The sequence below is a fragment of the Macaca nemestrina genome, chromosome 20 (assembly GCF_043159975.1).
Source record: "Macaca nemestrina isolate mMacNem1 chromosome 20, mMacNem.hap1, whole genome shotgun sequence".
Taxonomy (NCBI): domain Eukaryota; kingdom Metazoa; phylum Chordata; class Mammalia; order Primates; family Cercopithecidae; genus Macaca; species Macaca nemestrina.
In genome coordinates, this window is record NC_092144.1 from 14,413,578 (window position 1) to 14,433,944 (window position 20,367).

Genomic DNA, 20,367 nt, shown 5'->3' on the forward strand with positions numbered 1-20,367 from the left:
CTGTAGTTCCAGCTACTCAAGGCTGAGGCAGGAGAATCGCTTGACCCTGGGAGGTGGAGGTTGCAGTGAGCCAAGACTGTGCCACTGCACTCCAGCCTGGGTGACAGAACAAGATTCTGTCTCAAAAAAAAAAAAAGTACAAGAACACTTCCATGTCTCCATGTGAAATTTTATTGGATGATTCAAAGCAAATCTTGAGATTCAGGAACTGAGGCTCAGAGAGGAAAAGTGACCATCCCAAGGCCACATGCCAGATCAGGGGCAGAGTGGGGGAATCCAGCTAGGGCTGGTGTGACCTCAAAACCCATCCCCACCCTCCCTCATGATGCTGGTAGCCTCCCAGGTTGGTGACTTGCCCAAGGTCACGCTGCAGTTTGGAGCAACTCAAAGCGTGTACCAGGAGGAGGGAGCAGCCCGGTATGGGACTCTGGGGAGTGAAACGTGGACAAGCCAGCAGGAGTGGCCACTTCCAGGAAAGTGTAAGAAAGATTCACTAAGATTTGGGCTGAAGGTCCCAGAGACAGGATTGGGACAATCCTCCCAATTGTCCATTTGCCAGGAACTTGGCAGGAAATGGAGGTGGTTTTGTTCATGTAAACCTTTGTGGTTGGGGTCCCAAAGGCATCCCTCACCTCTAATGATTTGCTAGAAAGACTCACAGGGCCGGGCGCGGTGGCTCAAGCCTGTAATCCCAGCACTTTGGGAGGCCGAGACGGGCGGATCACTAGGTCAGGAGATCGAGACCATCCTGGCTAACACGGTGAAACCCCGTCTCTACTAAAAAATACAAAAAACTAGCCGGGCGAGGTGGTGGGCGCCTGTAGTCCCAGCTACTCCGGAGGCTGAGGCAGGAGAATGGCGTAAACCCGGGAGGCGGAGCTTGCAGTGAGCTGAGATCCAGCCACTGCACCCCAGCCTGGGCGACAGAGCCAGACTCCGTCTCAAAAAAAAAAAAAAAAAGAAAGAAAGACTCACAGAACTCAGCAACTGTGTTATACTCGTGGTTTACTGCAGTAAACAGATACTGATTAAAATCTGCAAAGGGCGGGGCGCGGTGGCTCAAGCCTGTAATCCCAGCACTTTGGGAGGCCGAGACGGGCGGATCACAAGGTCAGGAGATAGAGACCATCCTAGCTAACACGGTGAAATCCCGTCTCTACTAAAAAATACAAAAACCTAGCCGGGCGAGGTGGCGGGCGTCTGTAGTCCCAGCTACTCGGGAGGCTGAGGCAGGAGAATGGCGTGAACCCGGGAGGCGGAGCTTGCAGTGAGCTGAGATCCGGCCACTGCACTCCAGTCTGGGCAACAAAGCGAGACTCTGTCTCAACAAAAAAATAAATAAATAAAATAAAATAAAATAAAATCTGCAAAGGACCAGCCACAGTGGCTTATGCCTATAATCCCAACACCTAAGAGGCTGAGGCGGGAGGATCACTTGAAACCAGAAGTTCGAGACCAGCCTGGGCAACATGGCCAGACCCTGTCTCTACAAAAAATTTTAAAAATTAGCCAGGCATGGTGATGCACACCTGTAGTCCCAGCTACTTGGGAGGCTGAAGTCAGAGGATCACTCAAACCTAGGAGTTCAAGGCTACAGTGAGCTAGAATTGCACCACTGCACTCCAGATGGGGCAACAGAGCAAGACCGCTTTTTTTCGAGACAGCATCTGGTTCCATCACCCAGGCTGGGATGCAATGGTGTGAGCACAGGTCACTACAATTTCTGCCTCCTGGGCTCAAGCGATCCTCCCTCCTTGGCCTCCCAAAGCAATGGGATTACAAGTGTAAGCCACCATGCCTAGCCCCCATTTAAAAAAAAAAAAAAAATCTGCAAAGGTAAAAGGCAGATAGAGCAGCATCTAGAAGACACCAGGCATGAGCTTCCAGCTGTTTCCTCCCGGTGGAGTTGTGCAGACAATGCTTAATTCTCACTGCCACAATGTGTAACAACAGGTGCAGAGTGTTGCTAACCAGAGGAGCTGACCCAAGCCTTGGTGTTCTGGGCTTTTTTTTTTTTTTTTTTTGACGGGGTCTCGCTCTGTCACCCAGGCTGGAGTGCAGTGGTGCGATCTCGGCTCACTGCAACCTCTGCCTCCCGGGTTCAAGCAATTCTCTGCCTCAGCCTCCCGAGTAGCTGGGATTACAGGCACCCACCACCATGCCCTGCTCATTTTTTGTATTTTTAGTAGAGACGGGGTTTCACCATCTTGGCCAGGCTGATCTTGAACTCCTGACCTCGTGATCCACCCGCCTCGGCCTCCCAAAGTGCTAGGAAGTGTTCTGGGTTCTTATTGGAGGTTGGCCACTGTATTACAATAGTTCCCCCTTCTTCGTGAGGTTTCAGTTACCTACTGTCAACAGCAGTCCAAAAATACTAAATGAAAAATTTGAGAAATAAACACTTTGGGCCGGGTGCGGTGGCTCACGCCTGTAATCCCGGCACTTTGGGAGGTCAACGCGGGCGGTTGACGAGATCAGGAGATCAAGACCATCCTGGCTAACACGGTGAAACCCCATCTCTACTAAAAACACACACAAAAAATTACCTGGGCGTGGTGGTAGGCACCTGTAGTCCCAGCTACTCGGGAGGCTGAGGCAGGAGAATGGCATGACCCCAGGAGGCAGAGCTTGCAGTGAGCCGAGATCACACCACTGCACTCCAGCCTGGGCGACAGAGCGAGACTCTGTCTCAAAAAAAAAAGAGAGAGAGAGAAAGAAATAAACAATTTGTAAGTTTTTTTGTGGGTAAATAGTACGCGTATATATTTATGAATAACATGTCATATTTTGATACAGGCATGCACACATCAGGGTAAATTGGGTATCCATCCCCTCAAGCATTTATCCTTTGTGTTATCAACAATCTGATTATACTCTGTAAGTTATTTTCAAATGTACAATTAAACCACTTTTGACTACAATCACCCAGTTTTGCTAGCAATTCGTAAGTTTCTGGTTTTGGGTTTTGAGACAGTCTCACTCTGTCGCCCAGGCGGGAGTGTAGTGGCACAATCTTGGCTCACTGCAACCTCCGCCTCCTGGGTTCAAGCAATTCTCCTTCCTCAGCCTCCTGAGCAGCTGGAACTACAGGTGCCCGCCACCACACCCAGCTACATTTTTGCATTTTTAGTAGAGATGGGGTTTCACCGTGTTGGTCAGGCTGGTCTCAAACTCCTGATCTCAGGTGATTTGCCCACCTCAGCCACCCAAGTGCTGGGATTACAGGCATGAGCCACTGTGCCCATCCACAATTCATACTTTTTTTTTTTTTTTTTTTTTTTTTTGAGACGGAGTCTCGCTCTGTCACCCAGGCTGGAGTGCAGTGGCCGGATCTCAGCTCACTGCAAGCTCCGCCTCCCGGGTCTACGCCATTCTCCTGCCTCAGCCTCCTGAGTAGCTGGGACTACAGGCGCCCACCACCTCGCCCGGCTAGTTTTTTGTATTTTTTTAGTAGAGACGGGGTTTCACCGTGTTAGCCAGGCTGGTCTCGATCTGCTGACCTCGTGATCCGCCCGTCTCGGCCTCCCAAAGTGCTGGGATTACAGGCTTGAGCCACCGTGCCCGGCCCACAATTCATACATTTTAAATTGCATGCCATTCTGAGTAGTGTGATGAAATCTTGCACTATTCCACTCCATCCCAGCCGGGATGTCAATCATCCCTTTGTCTGGCCCATCTATGCTGTAAACACCCCACCCGTTAGACCCTTACTAGCCTTGGCAGTTATGAGATCGACAAAACAGTATAGCTAGGGTTCAGTACTACCCACGGTTTCAGGAATCTCCCGGGCGTCTTGGAACATGTTCCCTGCAGGTAATGGAGGATTACTAGTGTCCTGGGACTACCATAACAAAAGACCACAGCCTGGGAGGCTTAAACAACAGAAATTTATTTTCTCATAGTTCTGGAGGCTGGAAGTTCAAGGTCAAGTTCAAGATCATTGGCAGGGTTGTTCTGCGGCTTCTCTCCAGGCCTTGGAAGTGGCTGTCTATTCCCTGAGACTTCACACTGTCTTCCTTCTATGTGTGCACACATCTGTGTCCAAACTTCCTCTTCTCGTAAGGCACCAGTCCTACTGGATTAGGACCCACCCTAAAGACGTCATTTTAACGTAATTACCTCTGTCTCTAGCTCCGGGGTGTTTATCCACCAACTCCCCTTGACTGCCACAGAAGTGCTGAGCTCTGCCCAAACCTAACCAGTCCCTCCACCTGCATTTGGTCTTTCAACGAATTGGTCTGTATGTGCCTGGGGCTGGTTAACCCACCAGGTACCAAAAGCATGGCGCTTCAGGCCTGCAGTCAACGAGAAAGAAAATTGGGAGAAGAAAAATACACACATGGGGGGCTAGGTGTGGTGGCTCACACCGGCAATCCCAGCACTTTGGGAGGCCAAGGTCGGGGGATCACTTGAGGTCAGGAGTTCAAGACCAGCCTGGCCAATATGGTGAAACCCTGTCTCTACCACAAATACAAAAATTAGCTGGGCGTGGTAGCACGGGCCTGTAATCGCAGCTACTCGGGAGACTGAGGCAGGAGAATCACTTGAGTCTGGGAGGTGGAGGTTGTAGCGAGCTGAGATCGCATCACTGCACCCCAGCCTGGGCGACAGAGAGAGACCCTGAAAAAAAATAGAAAAAAGAAAAAAAGGAAAGGAAAGGAAAGGAGAAAGGAGAAAGGGAGAAAGGAAAAGGAAGGAAGAAAGGAAGAAAAATACATACATGGCCAGGAGCAGTGGCTCACACCTGTAATCCCAGCACTTTGGGAGGCCAAGGAGGAAGAGAAGACTCTAGCTCCAAATACAGTCACATTCTAAGGGACTGGGAGTTAAGACTTCAACATAGGAATTTGGCAAGGGACGGAAGGGAACATAATTTAGCCCACGGGTGTCCAATCTTTCTGCTTCCCTGGACCACACTGGAAGAAGAATTGTCTTAGGCCACACATAAAATTCACTAACACTAACAATCGCTGATGAGTTAAAAATCGCAAAAAAAAAAAAAAAAAAAAAAAAAAAAAAAAAACCTCATAGTGTTTTAAGAAAGTTTACGAATTCACATTGGGTCACATTCAAAGCCTTCCTGGGCCACATGCGGCCTGTGGGTGGCAAGTTAAACAAGCTTGATTTAGCCCATAACAGCCACATAGATATGGCTGCCCATTTGTGTGACTGACCTTCGCTACTCAGCCTCAAGCCCCTCCAGAGGTCAAACTGATTCAGGGAGGCCCAACGCCTCCGCCGTAAAACACATTTTTGGCATAAACTCTGGCGTGACCTCCAGGTATACAAAGAGACTCTCATCACACAGGATACTCCACCAGCTTGAAGGCAAACTCTTCAGGAGCCAGACAAGGGCCAGACTTTACTTTGGAATGTGCAGGAGAGCCCAGAAGCATGGGAGGAAAGAGGCAGGAGCTAAGGATGATGTGGGGTGTCTGTCAAAGCCCTGCCCACCCAGCCACCTGTCCTCCCCTGATCAGCCACCTCTCTGCAGGCTGCTTCTGCTTCCTCTGGTACACCCAGCCTGTAAAGTCTAGAGGGTCCACACCAGCAACCCAGGCCTGGGAGTTAGACATCAGATAAGCTTTGTTTAAGAGACAGGGCCTTAGCTGGGCACGGTGGCTCACACCTGTAATCCCAACACTTTGAGAGGCCAAGGAGGGCGGATCACTTGAGGTTAGGAGTTCTACTAAAAATTATAAAAACTAGCTGGGTAGGGTGGTGGGCATCTGTAATCCCAGCTACTCGAGAGGCTGAGGTGGGAGAATCACTTGAATCTGGGAGGCAGAGGTGGCAGCGAACCGAGACGGTGCCACTGCACTTCAGCCTGGGCAACAAGAGTGAAACCCCATCTCAAGAAAAAAAAGAGAGAGAGAGAGAGAGAGAGAGGGTCTCACTCTGTTGCCCAGACTAGAGTCAGTGGTGCAGTCATAGCTCACTGCAGCCTCAAACTCCTAGGCTCAAGTGATACTCCTGCCTCAGCCTCTGGAACAGCTGAGACTACAGGTGTGAACCACCATGTCCAGCTGGGAGAGCTCTTGGCATGGCTGCAGGTGGCCAGTTGCTGAGTCTATCCCTGAGGCTGTGCAGAGGCCTAGCCAGCAGGAAAGTTCCACAGCCTTGCAGCTGATAAACAGAGACCACTCTGGAGGTGGCATAGAGCAACTAGAGACCCTCCTGCACCTCAGTTTCAGCTCTATAGCTGTCTGGCCAGATTTTTCCAAGGGTCAATGGGAGGCTCTGGTCAAGCAATGCTGTACCACTGTCACCCAGGTGAGACTGTGCTCTGCCTCAGGAAGCTGATTTATGGTAACAGAATTCATAACCATTCATTATATACAATCATCCTCCTCTCCCTCCAGCTCCTGAATGCTACTCTGATGGCTATCTCTGGGCAGCCACCTCTTTTCTGGTTCCTCTGAGTCTGACTTCCAGCCAGGGAGGCCTAGGCAGGCTGACGTGTTCACTTTCTTCTGGAAGATGCTAGATAGAAGCAAGCCTCAGGTGTGGAAACAAATGGGAATGACCACGGCGGGTGGAGGAAGCTTGGGACCTGCTCCCCAAAATCTTCTCTATCTCCCATTCCCCAGGAACTGAGCACGGCAGGGAGCTGGTAGAATGGAGATGTAGCCCCACGGAACCACGCCCCATGCCCATAGCCTTGAAAACAGCCTAATGTATTCTTCCTTTTGCACATCAAACAGAGGCCTAGAGAGAATGTCTGTGTTTGGAGTCTGCCAGAAGCCAACCCTGAGACAAGGATTCAAGTATTTAGGAAATAAACAGGAAATACTGTAAGTGGGGTGTTATGTGGGAGAGGGAAGGGAAGGAAGTCAGCAAAGAGCGTATTGATAAGCAGGTTTCTACAGTGGGCAGCTGGAGCTTAATCCCGTGGGTGAACACTAGGGGTCAGTGTAGAACATGAACCTCAATCATCCCACACAAGGGTGAGGGAGCTGGGGTATTTATCCATCAACTCCCCTTGACTACCACAGAGGTGCTGAGCTCTGCTCAAACCTGGCAGGAAATGGTCTTTTGATCTTTCAACTAATTGGTCTATATGTATCTGGGGCTGGTTAATCCACCAGGTACCAAAAGCACAGCGCATCGGGCCTGCAGCCAATGAGAACATTTAGGGGAAAGAAAATACACACATGGCCAGGTGCAGTGGCTCATACCTGTAATCCTAGCACTTTGAGAGGTCAAGGAGGAAGGATCGCTTGAGGTCAGGAGTTTGAGACCAGCCTGGGCAACATAGCAAGATCCTGTCTCTACAAAAAAAAAAAAAATTTAAGTTAGCTGGGTATGGCAGTGCATGCCTATAGGCCTAGCTACTCAGGAGGCTGAGGCAAGAGGATTGCTTGAACCCAGAAGTTCAAGTCTGCAGTGAGCCATGATCACACCAATGCACCCCAGCCTAGGTGACAGAGGGAGATCATGTCTCTAAAAATAATAAGGCCAAGCACAGTGGCTCACACCTATAATCCCAGCCACTTGGGAGGCCAAAGTGGGAAGATCACTTGAGCCTAGAGGTTTGAGAACAGTCTGGGCAACATGATGAGACCCTATCTCCACAAAAAAATAGAAAAATCAGCGTGGTATGGTGGCACATGCCTGTAGTTCCAGTTGCTTGGGAAGCTGAGGCAGAAACATCACTTGAGCCTAGGAGGTTGAGGGTGCAGTGAGTTGTGGTAGTGCCATTGCACTCCAGCCTGAGCAATAGAGCAAGAAAAATAAATAAAATAATAATAATAAAGTAAATAAAAATAGCATGAAAATAATTTTTTTAAAAAATTTGAGACAGAGTTTTACTCAGTCGCCCAGGCTGGAGTGCAGTGGCATGATCTCGACACACTCCAACCTTGACCCTCCAGGTTCAAGCAATTCTCCTGCCTCAGCCTCCTGAGCAGCTGGGATTACAGGTGCCTGCCACCATGCCTAGCTAATTTTTATATTTTTAGTAGAGACAGGGTTTCACCATCTTGGCCAGGCTAGTCTTGAACTCCTGACCTCATGATCCACCCGCCTTGGGCTCCCAAAGTGCTGGGATTACAGGCATAAGCCACTGTGCCCAGCCATGAAAATAAATTTTTTTTTAAAGAAAAGAAAAAGGGCCAGGCACAGTGGCTCACCCCTGTAATCTCAGCACTTTGGGAGGCCAAGTTGGATGGATCACAAGGTCAGGAAATTGAGACCATCCTGGCCAACAGGGTGAAACCCCCTCTCTACTAAAAATACAAAAATTAGCTGGGCATGGTGGTGTGTGCCTGTAATCCTAGCTACTCAGGAGGCTGAGGCAGGAGCATCATTTAAACCAGGGAGTCAGAGGTTGCAGTGAGCCCAGATCGTGCCACTGCACTCCAGCCTGGGTGACAAAGTAAGACTGTGTCTCAAAAAAAGGGAAAGGAAGGAAAAAGAAGGGAAGGGAAGGGAAGGGAAGGGGTACACATACAGGCTCTAAAATCTGTACAGCAACTAGCAAAATCCACAAGAATAAGCATACAAACATCATTGTGAAACTTAGAATTCATAACCATTTCATTACATACAATTTGCAGATAATCTGTTCTCACTTATGAAGATTTCTGATTGCTAAGAAAGAATCAGAGCCAATGGTGAATTAAATAGGCTACATGCAGGCAAATAAAGACAACAGGAAAAGTACAAAATGCAAAAAGATTTACAAAAACTAATAATAATAAATATTCATGTGGTATGTGGGTGTCATATGGGTGGGGCTAAGGGTTGCTCTCACCCCCATGTCAGACCCCAGCTCCCCTGAGACTCTGAAGTACCCCATTGGGACCTTAGTCCTGCAGCCTCTACCCTCAACTTATAAAGAGGTATTGTCTTGACCCCTGACTTCTTTCCCCACTGTCAACAGCTGCCTCAAAGGCATCCACGCAGGGATCTCATAGGGAGGAGGGTGCACTCCACCCTTTTATAGACTGATGTCCCCCAAACACACACATCCAAGAAAAGTGAATAGCACCTAGGAGAACTGTATACCAACAGTTGTATAATGAGTATACCAATATATGCATAATGAGAGTCCCAGAAGGAGAGAAGTGAAAGGAACAGAAAGAATATTTGATGAGGCTGGGTATGGTGGTTCATGCCTGTAATCCCAGCACTTTGAGAGGCTAAGGCGGGCAGATCACTTGAGGTCAGAAGTTTGAGACCAGCCTGGCCAATATGGCAAAAAACCATCTCTACTAAAAATACAAAAATTAGCCGGGCATGGTGGCAAGCACCTGTAACCCCACCTACTTGGTAGGTTGAGGCAGGACAATCACTTGAACCCAGAAGGCAGAGGCTGCAGTGAGCCAAGATCACGCCTCTGCACTCCAGCCTGGGTGACACAGTGAGACTCCATCTCAAATAATAATAATAATAATATTTGATGAAACAATGGCCAAAAACTTCCCAGAAGTCCAGAATTGATGAAAGACATTAATCTACACATCCACGAAGCTCAACAAACTCCAAGTAGGATAAACACAGAGAACCACACCAAGACACATTAAAACTAAACACACACAGCCTCCTGGTCCAGGCCTCTTGGACACCCCCTCCTATACAGACCTCCATCACCTGACACCTGATCTCCTACCTGAATATTCAGCAGTGAACAACATAGATAAGCATCACCTGATCACTTGGTGGAGCCCCAGTCTGGACAAGGAGGCAGATAAACCAGAACAAACCACTGGGACTGTTAAATTCAAGTTGTAGCAAGTGTTAGAAGAAAGGAAACTGAGTGATGTGATACTGACTAGACAGAGGTGGTGGACAGAAAGGGCCTCCCTAGAAGGTGCCATTGGACCTAAAGGATGAGAGAGAGGTAGCCTCAGAAGAACAAGGGCTTCCCAGGCAGAAGGAACCGTGTGTGCAAAGGACCTAAGGCAGAAACAGCTTGATGTGAAGGAGAACCAGAAAGGAGGCCATGGTGAGTGAATGGGCAGCCAAAGAGATGAGGCTGGAAGTCTTGTTAGACCACAGTGGGAATCTGGATTTTATCCTAGGTGGGGTGAGCAGTCACAGGAACACTATTCAGCAGGATGGTGCCATAATCTGATTTCAGTTTTAAGTCCACTGTGGGTAATATATGGAGAATGAAATGCAGGGCTAAGGCAGGTTATATTTTCCCAGATGGCCACAATATCTCCCACCCTACATCCATTTGTACAAGGTCACCTTGACTTGCCTCCCATGTAGAGAGGTATAGCCTGTGTCCACTTTCCTTGAATCTGGTGGCAGAAGTGACACAGCATGACACCCGAGCCTGGGTCAGAAGAGATGCAACTTCTTCCTTGTTCACTTTGAGAGGCCTGGGTGGCTGTCTAAGAAGTCTGACTACCCCAAGGCCACCATTGCTGGAAGGAAACCCGAGCCACACGGAGAGGCCTGTGTAGTTGCCCTAGTCCACAGCCCCAGCAACAGCTGATGTCAATTGCAAGACCTCTGAGTGAAGACACCTCCAGATGAATCAGGACCCCACCCTCCACCATTTTTTAGTCACCCCCTAGCCTTGGAGACTTCCCAACTGAGGTACAGGGACAGGCACTGTCAAATCTCCCCTGTCCAAACTGAACCACAGCATCTGTGAGCATCATGTAAAAGGGTATCTGAGACAAGTCTCAACAAATTTAGAAAGTTTATTTTGCCAAGGTTAAGGACACGCATGTGACACAGACTTAGAAGCTCCTGACAACATAAGCCCAGGGTTGTCAGGACCACTACCTTGATTCACGTCTGTAATCCTAGCTACTTGGGGGGCCAAGGCAGGCAGATCACTTGAGCCCAGGAGTTTTTTGTGTTTTGTTTTGTTTTGTTTTGTTTTGTTTTTTGAGACGGAGTTTCATTCTTGTTGCCCAGACTGGAATGCAATGGCACAGTATCGGCTCACCACAACCTCCGCCTTCTGGGTTCAAGCAATTCTCCTGCCTCAGCCTCCCAAGTAGCTGGGATTATAGGCCTATGCCACCACCCCCAGTTAATTTTGTATTTTTAGTAGAGATGGGGTTTCCCCATGTTGGCCAGGCTGGTCTCGAACTCCCAACCTCACGTGATCCACCCGCCTTGGCCTCCCAAAGTGCTGGGATTACAGGCGTGAGCCACCACACCCAGTCAAGCCCAGGAGTTTGAGACCAGTCTGGGCAACATAATGAGACTCCATCTGTACAAAAAGTAGGGAAATTGGCCAGGTATGGTGACATGTGCCTGTAGTCCCACTTGCTGGGGAGGCTGAGGCAGGAGCATCACCTGAGCCCAAGAGGTTGAGACTGCAGTGAGCTGTGGTGGTACCAGCTAGACCAGCTTGGTCTAGTTTTATATATTTTAGGGAGACATGAGACAGCAATCGACATATGTAAGATGCATGTGGGTTTGGTCTGGGAAGGCAGGACAACTCAAACGTGGGGAGAGGGCTTCCAGGTTAAAGGTAGATAAGAGAGAAACAATTGCATTCTTTTGAGTTTCTGACTAGCCTTTCTGAATATGCAATTTACAGAGACAGTCACTTATGATAAGACTAAGATATGCCTTAGTCTGGCTTAGTGAAACAAATAGGCAAGGAAGCGATCAGATATGTGTTTGTCTCATGTGAGCAGAGGGAGTTTTGAGTTCTGCCTGTCCTTTGTCCATAAGGAATTTCCCTGTGGGCAAATTGTGAGGGAAGTGTGTAGCTCTTTTTTTTTTCTTTTCTTCTTCTTTTTTTTAGATGGCATCTTGCTCTAATGACCAAGCTAGAGTGCAGTGGCACAATTTTGATTCACTGCAACCTCCACCTCCCGTGTTCAAGCAATTCTCCTGCCCCAGCCTCCCAAGTAGCTGGGATTACTGGAGCCCACCCACCATGCCTGGCTAATTTTTTTTTCTTTTTTCTTTTTTTTTTTTTTTTTTTTTTTGTATTTTTAGTAGAGATGGGGTTTCACCATGTTGGCCAGCCTGGTTTTGAACTCCTGACCTCAAGTGATCCGTCACCTCAGCCTCCCAAAGTGCTAGGATTACAGGAGTGAGCCACCGTGCCCAGATAGCTTTTTCAACCTTGTAGCTATCTTAGGAATAGAATGGGAGGCAGATTTGCCCTACACAGTTACCAGTTTGACATTTTCCCTTTGGCTTAGTGCTTTGGGGGCCTCAAGATTTATTTTCCTTTCACAATCACGACATGGTTGTTTTACATCATCACGTTTGGGGATGGTTTGTCAAACAGCAGTAGTAATTGGAATTTGGAGGTGAGAGAATTGAGTGGGGAAAGAGTGGCATGAGGAGACCAAGGAAGAGGCTTAAGGTGGGTTGGGTAGTGGGGACGGTCATTGAAACGAATGACACTACGGCTTGCACCAGGTTGAAGCAGTACCTGGGAAGGAGAGCGGTGAGACAGACCCAAGAGAACTTCCTGGATGCCATCACCCAGAGTCCTATCCAGGGAGGGTGGGTGAGGAGGAAGACCAGGGATCGTCACGTCCCATCGAAGCTGGAGCGGATCCGGGCACCCGGAGCCCCCATTCCATCCCCTCCCGGCCCCAGGCAACTACATCTCCCAGCATCGCCCGCTCAGGCCGCGGGAAAGGGAAAGAAAAAAAAAAAAAGTTTGGGCCAAGCATTCCCGGAATGTGCTTCCTGCTGGCTCGGGGTGGGGGGCGGGCGGGGAGGCCCGGGCGGGGCGGGGCGGGGAGGGCGCGGGGCGGCGCGGCCGGAGCCCGGGGCGCGCACTCGGCTCGGCCCGGCCCGGGCCGCAGCATGGCCGAGCCGCTACTCAGGAAAACCTTCTCCCGCCTGCGGGGCCGGGAGAAACTTCCCCGGAAAAAGTCGGACGCCAAGGAGCGCGGTGAGCAGAGATCCGTGGGGGAAGAGAGGGCGCCGAGCCCCGCCCGGCCTAGAAGCGGGGTCCCAGGGCCCCGAGGACAGACGGTGGGGGGGATTAGGGGGAGCCCCCCGCACCCCGCTGCAGACTGCGGTGCCTCCAGCCAGGGGAGGGTAGGGGTCCTGGAAGGAAGGGACTGGGAGGGAGGGGGGCACGGACCGTTATGTGCAGCTGGCCGAGGATGCCAGCGCTGCGGGCTCCTTGGGAGGCCCGGGAGGGGGCCTCGCCCACGACAGGAAATGGGGCTGCGACTGAGAGCCTGGAGGGTGGAGGGGAGGAGGGGCTGGGAGGCCGGGACACTGGGGCCCAGTCAGGCTGGGCAAGGGGCATCAGAAGCCCTGGAGGCGCAGGATGGGAGATGAGGGGTGCACTCCTGCAAAGGAGAGAGGGGCGGCCCGTCAATCAGAGTAGCTGCCGCCCTCTACCTCCCACCTACTAACCAGTGACTGCAACTGCGCCTGTCTTAGCGCCAGGAAACTGTGCCCTTTATACAGATGGGGAAACTGAGGCACGGAGCAATGGGGTAATGTGCCCAGGGCCGGTGACTTAAACAGCTCTTTGGGCTTTGCTACCAATAGAGACCCTAGAGGGTAGACATGGGAGGTGACCAGAAGAGGAGTTCAGCAGAGTAGCAAGTGAAGACCTTAGAGAAATAGCTGCGTGGGATAGGGGGACCCAGGAAGGAAGGAGTTAAAGGAGGAAGGCCAGACCATTCCATGGACGTGCCCCTTCCCCCCAGGCCTTCCCAAAGATTCCCAAGGTTCCCAGGGCAGGGAGAAGGGACAGGGATGCCCAAACACAAACACACACAGGAAACAGCCCAGGACATGAGAGAGGAGAGGAGGGAGGGAAGGGGAAGTCCCAAGGCATTAAGCCTGGGGGGCCTGGCCTGGGCTGAAGGACAAGGGCCCATCCCAGGATGGCGACAGAGTTTGGAAGACAGGAGGGAGGGTAAAAAGGGCAGGAGACTGGGAGTGACTGTGCTGCAGGGAATAGAGAACCCAGCTCCTCACTCCTGAGCACGTAGTGCCTGCTGTGGGCTGTGTACTTTTCCAGAAGGCTCCTGGAAGCCTCCCTGGACATGGAAATCACATCCCCCCATTTCACAGGAGAATACTGAGCCTCAGAGAGGGAAGTGACTTGCCCAAGGCCACACAAGTGCAAAGCTCCATGCCACAGTTATTGAGAGGGGAGAGGAAGTGGAGACTGGAACGCAGTACCTACGGGCCCCAGGAAGCCTGACTTAGAACCCTGAGGCTGCAGGGACGGAGTCCCCTTTTGGGATGTCAGGGATTGAGCAGGGGGCGCTCTAAGCTGATAACCGAGATCACTAGCCTGTGGCTGCCTATTCCAACCAAAAGAGCAGGATCCAAGGAACAGTGACTTATCAGAGGCAGGCCAGGGCTGTACACAGCATCCCACCCACTGATCAATTGCACAGGGCTGCTCTGCAGGAAGTGAGGGGCTGGGTCTCACTCCCCTTGCTCTCCACCAGGCCGCCCAGCCCAGCGCCCAGAGCCCAGCCCTCCAGAGCCAGAGCCCCAGGCTCCCGAAGGGTCCCAGGCTGGAGCAGAGGGGCCCCCTAGCCCTGAGGCATCAAGGAGCCCTGCACGGGGGGCCTACCTGCAAAGCCTGGAGCCCAGCAGCCGCCGATGGGTGCTGGGTGGGGCCAAGCCAGCTGAGGACACCTCTTTAGGGCCTGGGGTACCTGGCAGTGGAGAGCCCGCGGGCGAGATCTGGTACAACCCCATCCCTGAGGAAGACCCCAGACCTCCAGCACCTGAGCCCCCAGGGCCACAGCCAGGCTCAGCTGAGCCAGAGGGCCTGGCCCCCCAAGGTAAGAACAAGCTTCACATCTTCCCCCAGGTGAGCACCAGCCTCACACCCCCTCCCCCTCAGGGGAGCACCAGCCTCACATCCCTTCCCTTCAGGGGAGCACCAGCTTCACACCCCTTCCCTTCAGGGAAACACCAGCCTCACAGCCCCTCCCCAGGGAAGCACCAGCCTCACCCTCCTCCCCTAAGCCCAGGTTCCTGGACCCTGAGGTCTGCTCTCCACACAGGTGCAGCCCCTGCCAGCCCCCCGGCCAAAGCCTCCCGCACCAAGTCCCCGGGCCCCGCCAGGCGCCTCTCCATAAAGATGAAGAAGCTGCCGGAACTGCGGCGCCGCCTGAGCCTGCGAGGCCCCCGGGCTGGCAGGGAGCGCGAGAGGGCTGCCCCTGCGGGCTCCGTCATCAGCCGCTACCACCTGGACAGCAGCGTGGGGGGCCCCGGGCGGGCAGCAGGGCCCGGGGGCACCCGGAGCCCGAGGGCCGGTTACCTCAGCGACGGAGACTCACCGGAGCGCCCAGCTGGGCCCCCGTCGCCCACCTCCTTCCGGCCCTACGAGGTGGGTCCCACAGCCCGGGCACCCCCGGCTGCACTCTGGGGCCGCCTCAGCCTGCACCTGTACGGTCTCGGAGGGCTGCGGCCAGCGCCAGGGGCCACCCCCAGGGACCTCTGCTGCCTACTACAAGTGGATGGGGAGGCCCGGGCCCGAACAGGGCCGCTGCGAGGGGGGCCGGACTTCCTGCGGCTGGACCACACTTTCCACCTGGAGTTGGAGGCCGCCAGGCTCCTGCGCGCCCTGGTGCTTGCATGGGACCCTGGCGTGAGAAGGCACCGGCCCTGTGCCCAGGGCACCGTGCTGCTGCCCACGGTCTTCCGAGGTAGGACACGTGGCTGCAGGGGAGGAGGGGCAGGGACCCCCAAACCCCACCGCCACCCCCGCAGAGTGCCTAGGGGGCTGGGCTCCGGGCAGAAGGTGTGACCTGGAGTAGGGAGGCCGGGGGGGTACATGAAGCTTCAGAGTACCCGGCTCAGGCCCTTGTGTCCTCAGGGTGCCAGGCCCAACAGCTGGCCGTGCGCCTGGAGCCCCAGGGGCTGCTCTATGCCAAGCTGACCCTGTCGGAGCAGCAGGAAGCCCCTGCCACAGCTGAGCCCCGCGTCTTCGGGCTGCCACTGCCACTGCTGGTGGAGCGGGAGCGGCCCCCCGGCCAGGTGCCCCTCATCATCCAGAAGTGCGTTGGGCAGATCGAGCACCGAGGGCTGCGGGTAAGCACCCACCCCACTCCACCCCTCTGGCCCCCAGACCTCAGACCCACTCTTCAGGACACCCTATGTACAGATGCCAGACCCCTACCCCAGGCCTGAGCCACTCCTAGCTCCAATCCCAGCCTAGACAAGGGCAGAAGGCCCCCCCTTGACTGTGGCACCCTGGGCAGAACCCATGGGTCATCCATCGATTTAATAACAGGATCCAAGCCCTCCTGGGGCTCAGAGTCTGATGGGGGAAAAGATACGACTCTAGTCATTCATAAATGTAAAACTAACTGGGACTAGAGTGGGGCGGGGGTGTACCTAGGGTCTGGGAGAGCTTAAAACAAAACCTGGGGTAGTCATGGAAAGCTTTCTGGAAGAAGCATCAGAGTTTCCTAAGTCAGAGGAGGTGGGAGCCAAGACAAGTAGTCCAAGCAGAGGGTTTACAAGGCCAGGTTGTCAAGGTAGTTCCAACCTCCCAGCCCCCAGTGTCCATTGCTGCCGTGGCCCAGAATTCCAGTGCTCACCCCACTGGGCCGATTAGTCTGTGGCCCCAGCAGGAAGATATTCACTCTCTCTTCCCGCCTCCAGGTAGTGGGACTGTACCGTCTATGTGGTTCAGCGGCAGTGAAGAAAGAGCTTCGGGATGCCTTTGAGCGGGACAGTGCAGCAGTCTGCCTATCTGAGGACCTGTACCCCGATATCAATGTCATCACTGGTCAGCATGGCCCCCTCTCCTCTGCCTGCTCACCCCCATTCAAGGCCTCACTTCAAGGCCTTGGGGCTCCTCTGGGACCTCACTCCTCCTATCTGACCTTGCTTTCACCCACCTCCTCTTCCCCCTTGTCTGTGCCCCTCCTTGGCCTTAGAAGCCAGTGGTGCCCTGACCAGAGGGGGCCCTGTGTTCACAGGCATCCTCAAGGATTATCTTCGAGAGTTGCCCACTCCGCTCATCACCCAGCCCCTGTATCAGGTGGTACTGGAGGCCATGGCTCGGGACCCCCCAAACAGAGCTCCCCCCACCACTGAGGGCACCCGAGGGCTTCTCAGCTGCCTGCCGGATGTGGAAAGAGTGAGTTGGGCCTGGTGGGAGTGATGGGACTTGAGAGTGGGCTAATTCCAATAGAATGTTTCACCCATGGCTGGGCCTGCGATGGGCATGAGCTGGCAGCAGCATCATATCCCCAAGAAATAGGTGCTATTAGCATCCCACTTCAAAGATTTGGAAACTGAGGCCCAAAGCAGTTGAGTGAGTTACCCAAGGTCACACAGCCAGGATGTGTCAAAAATGCATACTGAATGCTGGTCTTTCAACCTACAAGGGAGGTTCCTGGCTGAGGGAACCTAGACAAGTTCCATCCCTCTCTGTGCTTCAATACCTTCATCTGTAAAATGGGATTCATGGCAGCTTTGCCTTTCCAATGCTTAGTTACCTTTGGCTTCAGTCTTCCCTCCAGCAAAATAGGCTCATAATACTAATACCTAATGATTAATAGTCTTAACCCGACCACATCCCAGCTATGAGACTGTGAACCTGCTTCCTTACTCTAGCCACCTTAGTCTCTTGCAGGTAGGTGCCCCAGGGGCCTGACTTTGTCTGACTTACATCCTCTCAACCCTCTCCCAGGCCACCCTGACGCTTCTCCTGGACCACCTGCGCCTTGTCTCCTCCTTCCATGCCTACAATCGCATGACCCCACAGAACTTGGCCGTGTGCTTCGGGCCTGTGCTGCTGCCGGCACGCCAGGCACCCACAAGGCCTCGTGCCCGCAGCTCCGGCCCAGGCCTCGCCAGTGCAGTGGACTTCAAGCGCCACATCGAGGTGCTGCACTACCTGCTGCAGTCTTGGCCAGGTGAGCTCATGCCCAGGACCTGCACCACCAGTCTGAGCCAGGCTGCTGCAGTGATGCCACCTTAGGGGACCAATCAGTGTCTTGGGCTTGAAGCAGGCTACGTCCCCTCATGGAGTAAACTGGTACCTGGTTGCCTTAGCAACCAGTTCAGATCCAACCAATCTATCTGTTTTGTCTTTTTTATTATTATTATTATTATTTTGTAAAGACAGGGTTTCTCTATACTGCCCAAGCTGGTCTCAAACTCATGATCTCAAGCCATCCTCCTGCCTCAGCCTCCCAAAGTACTGGGATTATAAACTGAATCACTTTGCCCCACAGAGCAGATTCATCTGTACTTTTTTTTTTTTTTTTTTTTTTTTTTTTTTTTTGAGATCTCTCTCTGTCACCCAGGCTGCAGTGCAGTGGTGTGATCTCGGCTCACTGCAAGCTCTGCCTCCAGGGCTCATGCCATTCATTCTCCTGCCTCAGCCCCCCGAGTAGCTGGGACTACGGGCACCCGCCACCATGCCCAGCTAATTTTTTTTTTTTTTTTTTTTTTTTTTTTTAGTAGAGACAGGGTTTCACCGTGGTAGCCAGGATGGTCTTGATCTCCTGACCTCGTGATCCACCCACCTCGGCCTCCGAGAGCGCTGGGATTACAGGCGTGAGCCACCGCGCCCGGCCAGTCCTGGCTAATTTTTATATTTTAAGTAGAGAGGGGGTTTCACTGTGTTAGCCAGGCTGGTCTTGAACTCCTGACCTCAAGTGATCCACCCACTTCAGTCCTCCCAAAGTGCTGGAATTACAGGCACGCACTACCAGTCCTAGCTAATTTTTGTATTTTTAGTAGAGACGGGGTTTCACGGTGTTGGCCAGGCTGGTCTTGAACTCCTGACCTCAAGTGATCCGCCTGCCTCAGGCCTCCCAAAGTGCTGGGATTACAGGCATGATCCAGGGCACCTGCTGCTATCCATCTTTGATGCAGTCAGAGGCCCTGCCTCTTGACATGCCAATCAGAGGTCTAGTCGCCTAAGCAACCAGTTCTAGCTCCGCCGGTGACACCCTGAAACGGTCGAAGGCCTCTTCCCACAGGCCAATCAGGAGCCTAGTTCCCTAAGCAGCCAATCAGAAGTCGGCTGTCTCCTCCGTGTATGACCCGCCCTGTCTCCCTTCAGATCCCCGCCTGCCCGGAGAAGCTCCAGATGTCGCGCCGTACTTACGACCCAAACGACAACCACCTCTGCACTTACCGCTGGCAGACCCCGAAGTGGTGACTCGGCCCCGCGGCCGAGGAGGCCCTGAGAGCCCCCCGAGCAACCGCTACGCCGGCGACTGGAGCGTTTGCGGGCGGGACTTCCTGTCTTGTGGGCGGGACTTCCTGTCCGGGCCAGACTACGACCACGTGACGGGCAGTGACAGCGAGGACGAGGACGAGGACGTCGGTGAGCCGAGGGTCACCGCTGACTTCGAAGATGACTTCGATGCACCCTTCAACCCGCACCTGAATCTCAAAGACTTCGACGCCCTCATCCTGGATCTGGAGAGAGAGCTCTCCAAGCAAATCAACGTGTGCCTCTGAGCCAGAGGACAGGGCGGGACCCCGGTTACAAAACTGGGCGCCCGGTGGCGAAGGCGGTGCCCTGGTGACCAAGGAGAGTCAGACCTGTTGCCCAGGCCGAGCTCCTGGTTGTTAGGGAGTTACCATGGGACCAGTCGCATGTATGGCTGAGACTCATTCCCCGTTTCCAGGGCCCAGTATTTGGACACTAGTTGCGAAGTCTGGGTACTGGGGATTTTAGGGACCAGAGGTTGTGACCATCTTTCCTGAGCACCAAGGGTTTCCCCTTTTGTTGCCAAAAAGGCAGTTCTCGCGCTTGCTAGGCTGGCCTCTCTTGCCTCCCCTTGACCGGGTCAACACCAGTTACGGTGTGCATCACCCTGGAGTGGTGAGTCACCTCTAGTCGGCCCTCTTGCTGCTGCCAACCAAATCAGTATTAGCTTTGAGCACTGCACTCTTGTTTCTCCCTCTCTTGGACGACACAAGGACTAGAATGAGGCACTGTTTGTGGGAGGCAGCCCCTATCCTGGGTTCCAGCATGGACACGGGCAGCCTGGGGCTTATGGAGAAACAGCTGGTTTCCCCCACCCTTTTCCCGGGAAGACCCCACGATTGGCCTCTAGTCAGCAAATGGAGATAACAGAGTCTGGCCTTTCCAATCCCCATCCCTTCATCCCCACCCCTGAAAAAAAATTGAGCACTTAAACCCCTCTCTTTTGGAGGGGGACCCCCAAAGCGTCAGGCTGGGGGCAGTCTGGTACGGAACATATTTATTGCCTCCATGCATGTGTGTGTGTGTGTCTGTGAGGACTGGTGTGCGTGGACACGTCTGGAGCGTGTGGGGCTCTTTCAGGGACCACAGAGGAGGGTGCAGTTGGCAGTGCCCAGCCACCCTGAAATCCCCAGTAATGGTGCCTCAGTGGGCCCCAGAGTTCCAGTGGGAGAGTATAGTTCCCTCCTGTCTCCCTCTTCTTTTCCGCACCTCCATCTTTGTGGATAATAAATCAATATGCACAGGTTCTGAGA

The 20,367-nt window shown here is 53.1% G+C and overlaps 1 protein-coding gene across 1 annotated transcript; it reads left to right on the plus strand.

Moving 5' to 3' along the window:
* Nucleotides 1–12,705: 12,705 nt before the first annotated feature.
* LOC105495830 (synapse defective Rho GTPase homolog 1) lies at nucleotides 12,706–20,360 on the plus strand. The gene is made up of 8 exons (XM_011765704.3): nucleotides 12,706–12,835; nucleotides 14,367–14,708; nucleotides 14,934–15,578; nucleotides 15,749–15,963; nucleotides 16,540–16,666; nucleotides 16,860–17,020; nucleotides 17,576–17,801; nucleotides 18,959–20,360. The coding sequence occupies exons 1-8, from the start codon at nucleotides 12,748–12,750 to the stop codon at nucleotides 19,360–19,362; spliced, it is 2,208 nt and encodes a 735-aa protein (XP_011764006.1). The 5' UTR covers nucleotides 12,706–12,747; the 3' UTR covers nucleotides 19,363–20,360.
* The last annotated feature ends 7 nt before the right edge of the window (nucleotides 20,361–20,367 follow it).

Coding starts and splice junctions, on each gene's coding strand:
- LOC105495830 (XM_011765704.3), top strand. CDS start 12,748: ATGGCCGAGCCGCTACTCAGGAAAACCTTCTCCCGCCTGCGGGGCCGG. Junction 15,964..16,539: donor TCGAGCACCGAGGGCTGCGG/GTAAGCACCCAC, acceptor TCCCGCCTCCAG/GTAGTGGGACTGTACCGTCT. Junction 17,802..18,958: donor CCTGCTGCAGTCTTGGCCAG/GTGAGCTCATGC, acceptor GTCTCCCTTCAG/ATCCCCGCCTGCCCGGAGAA.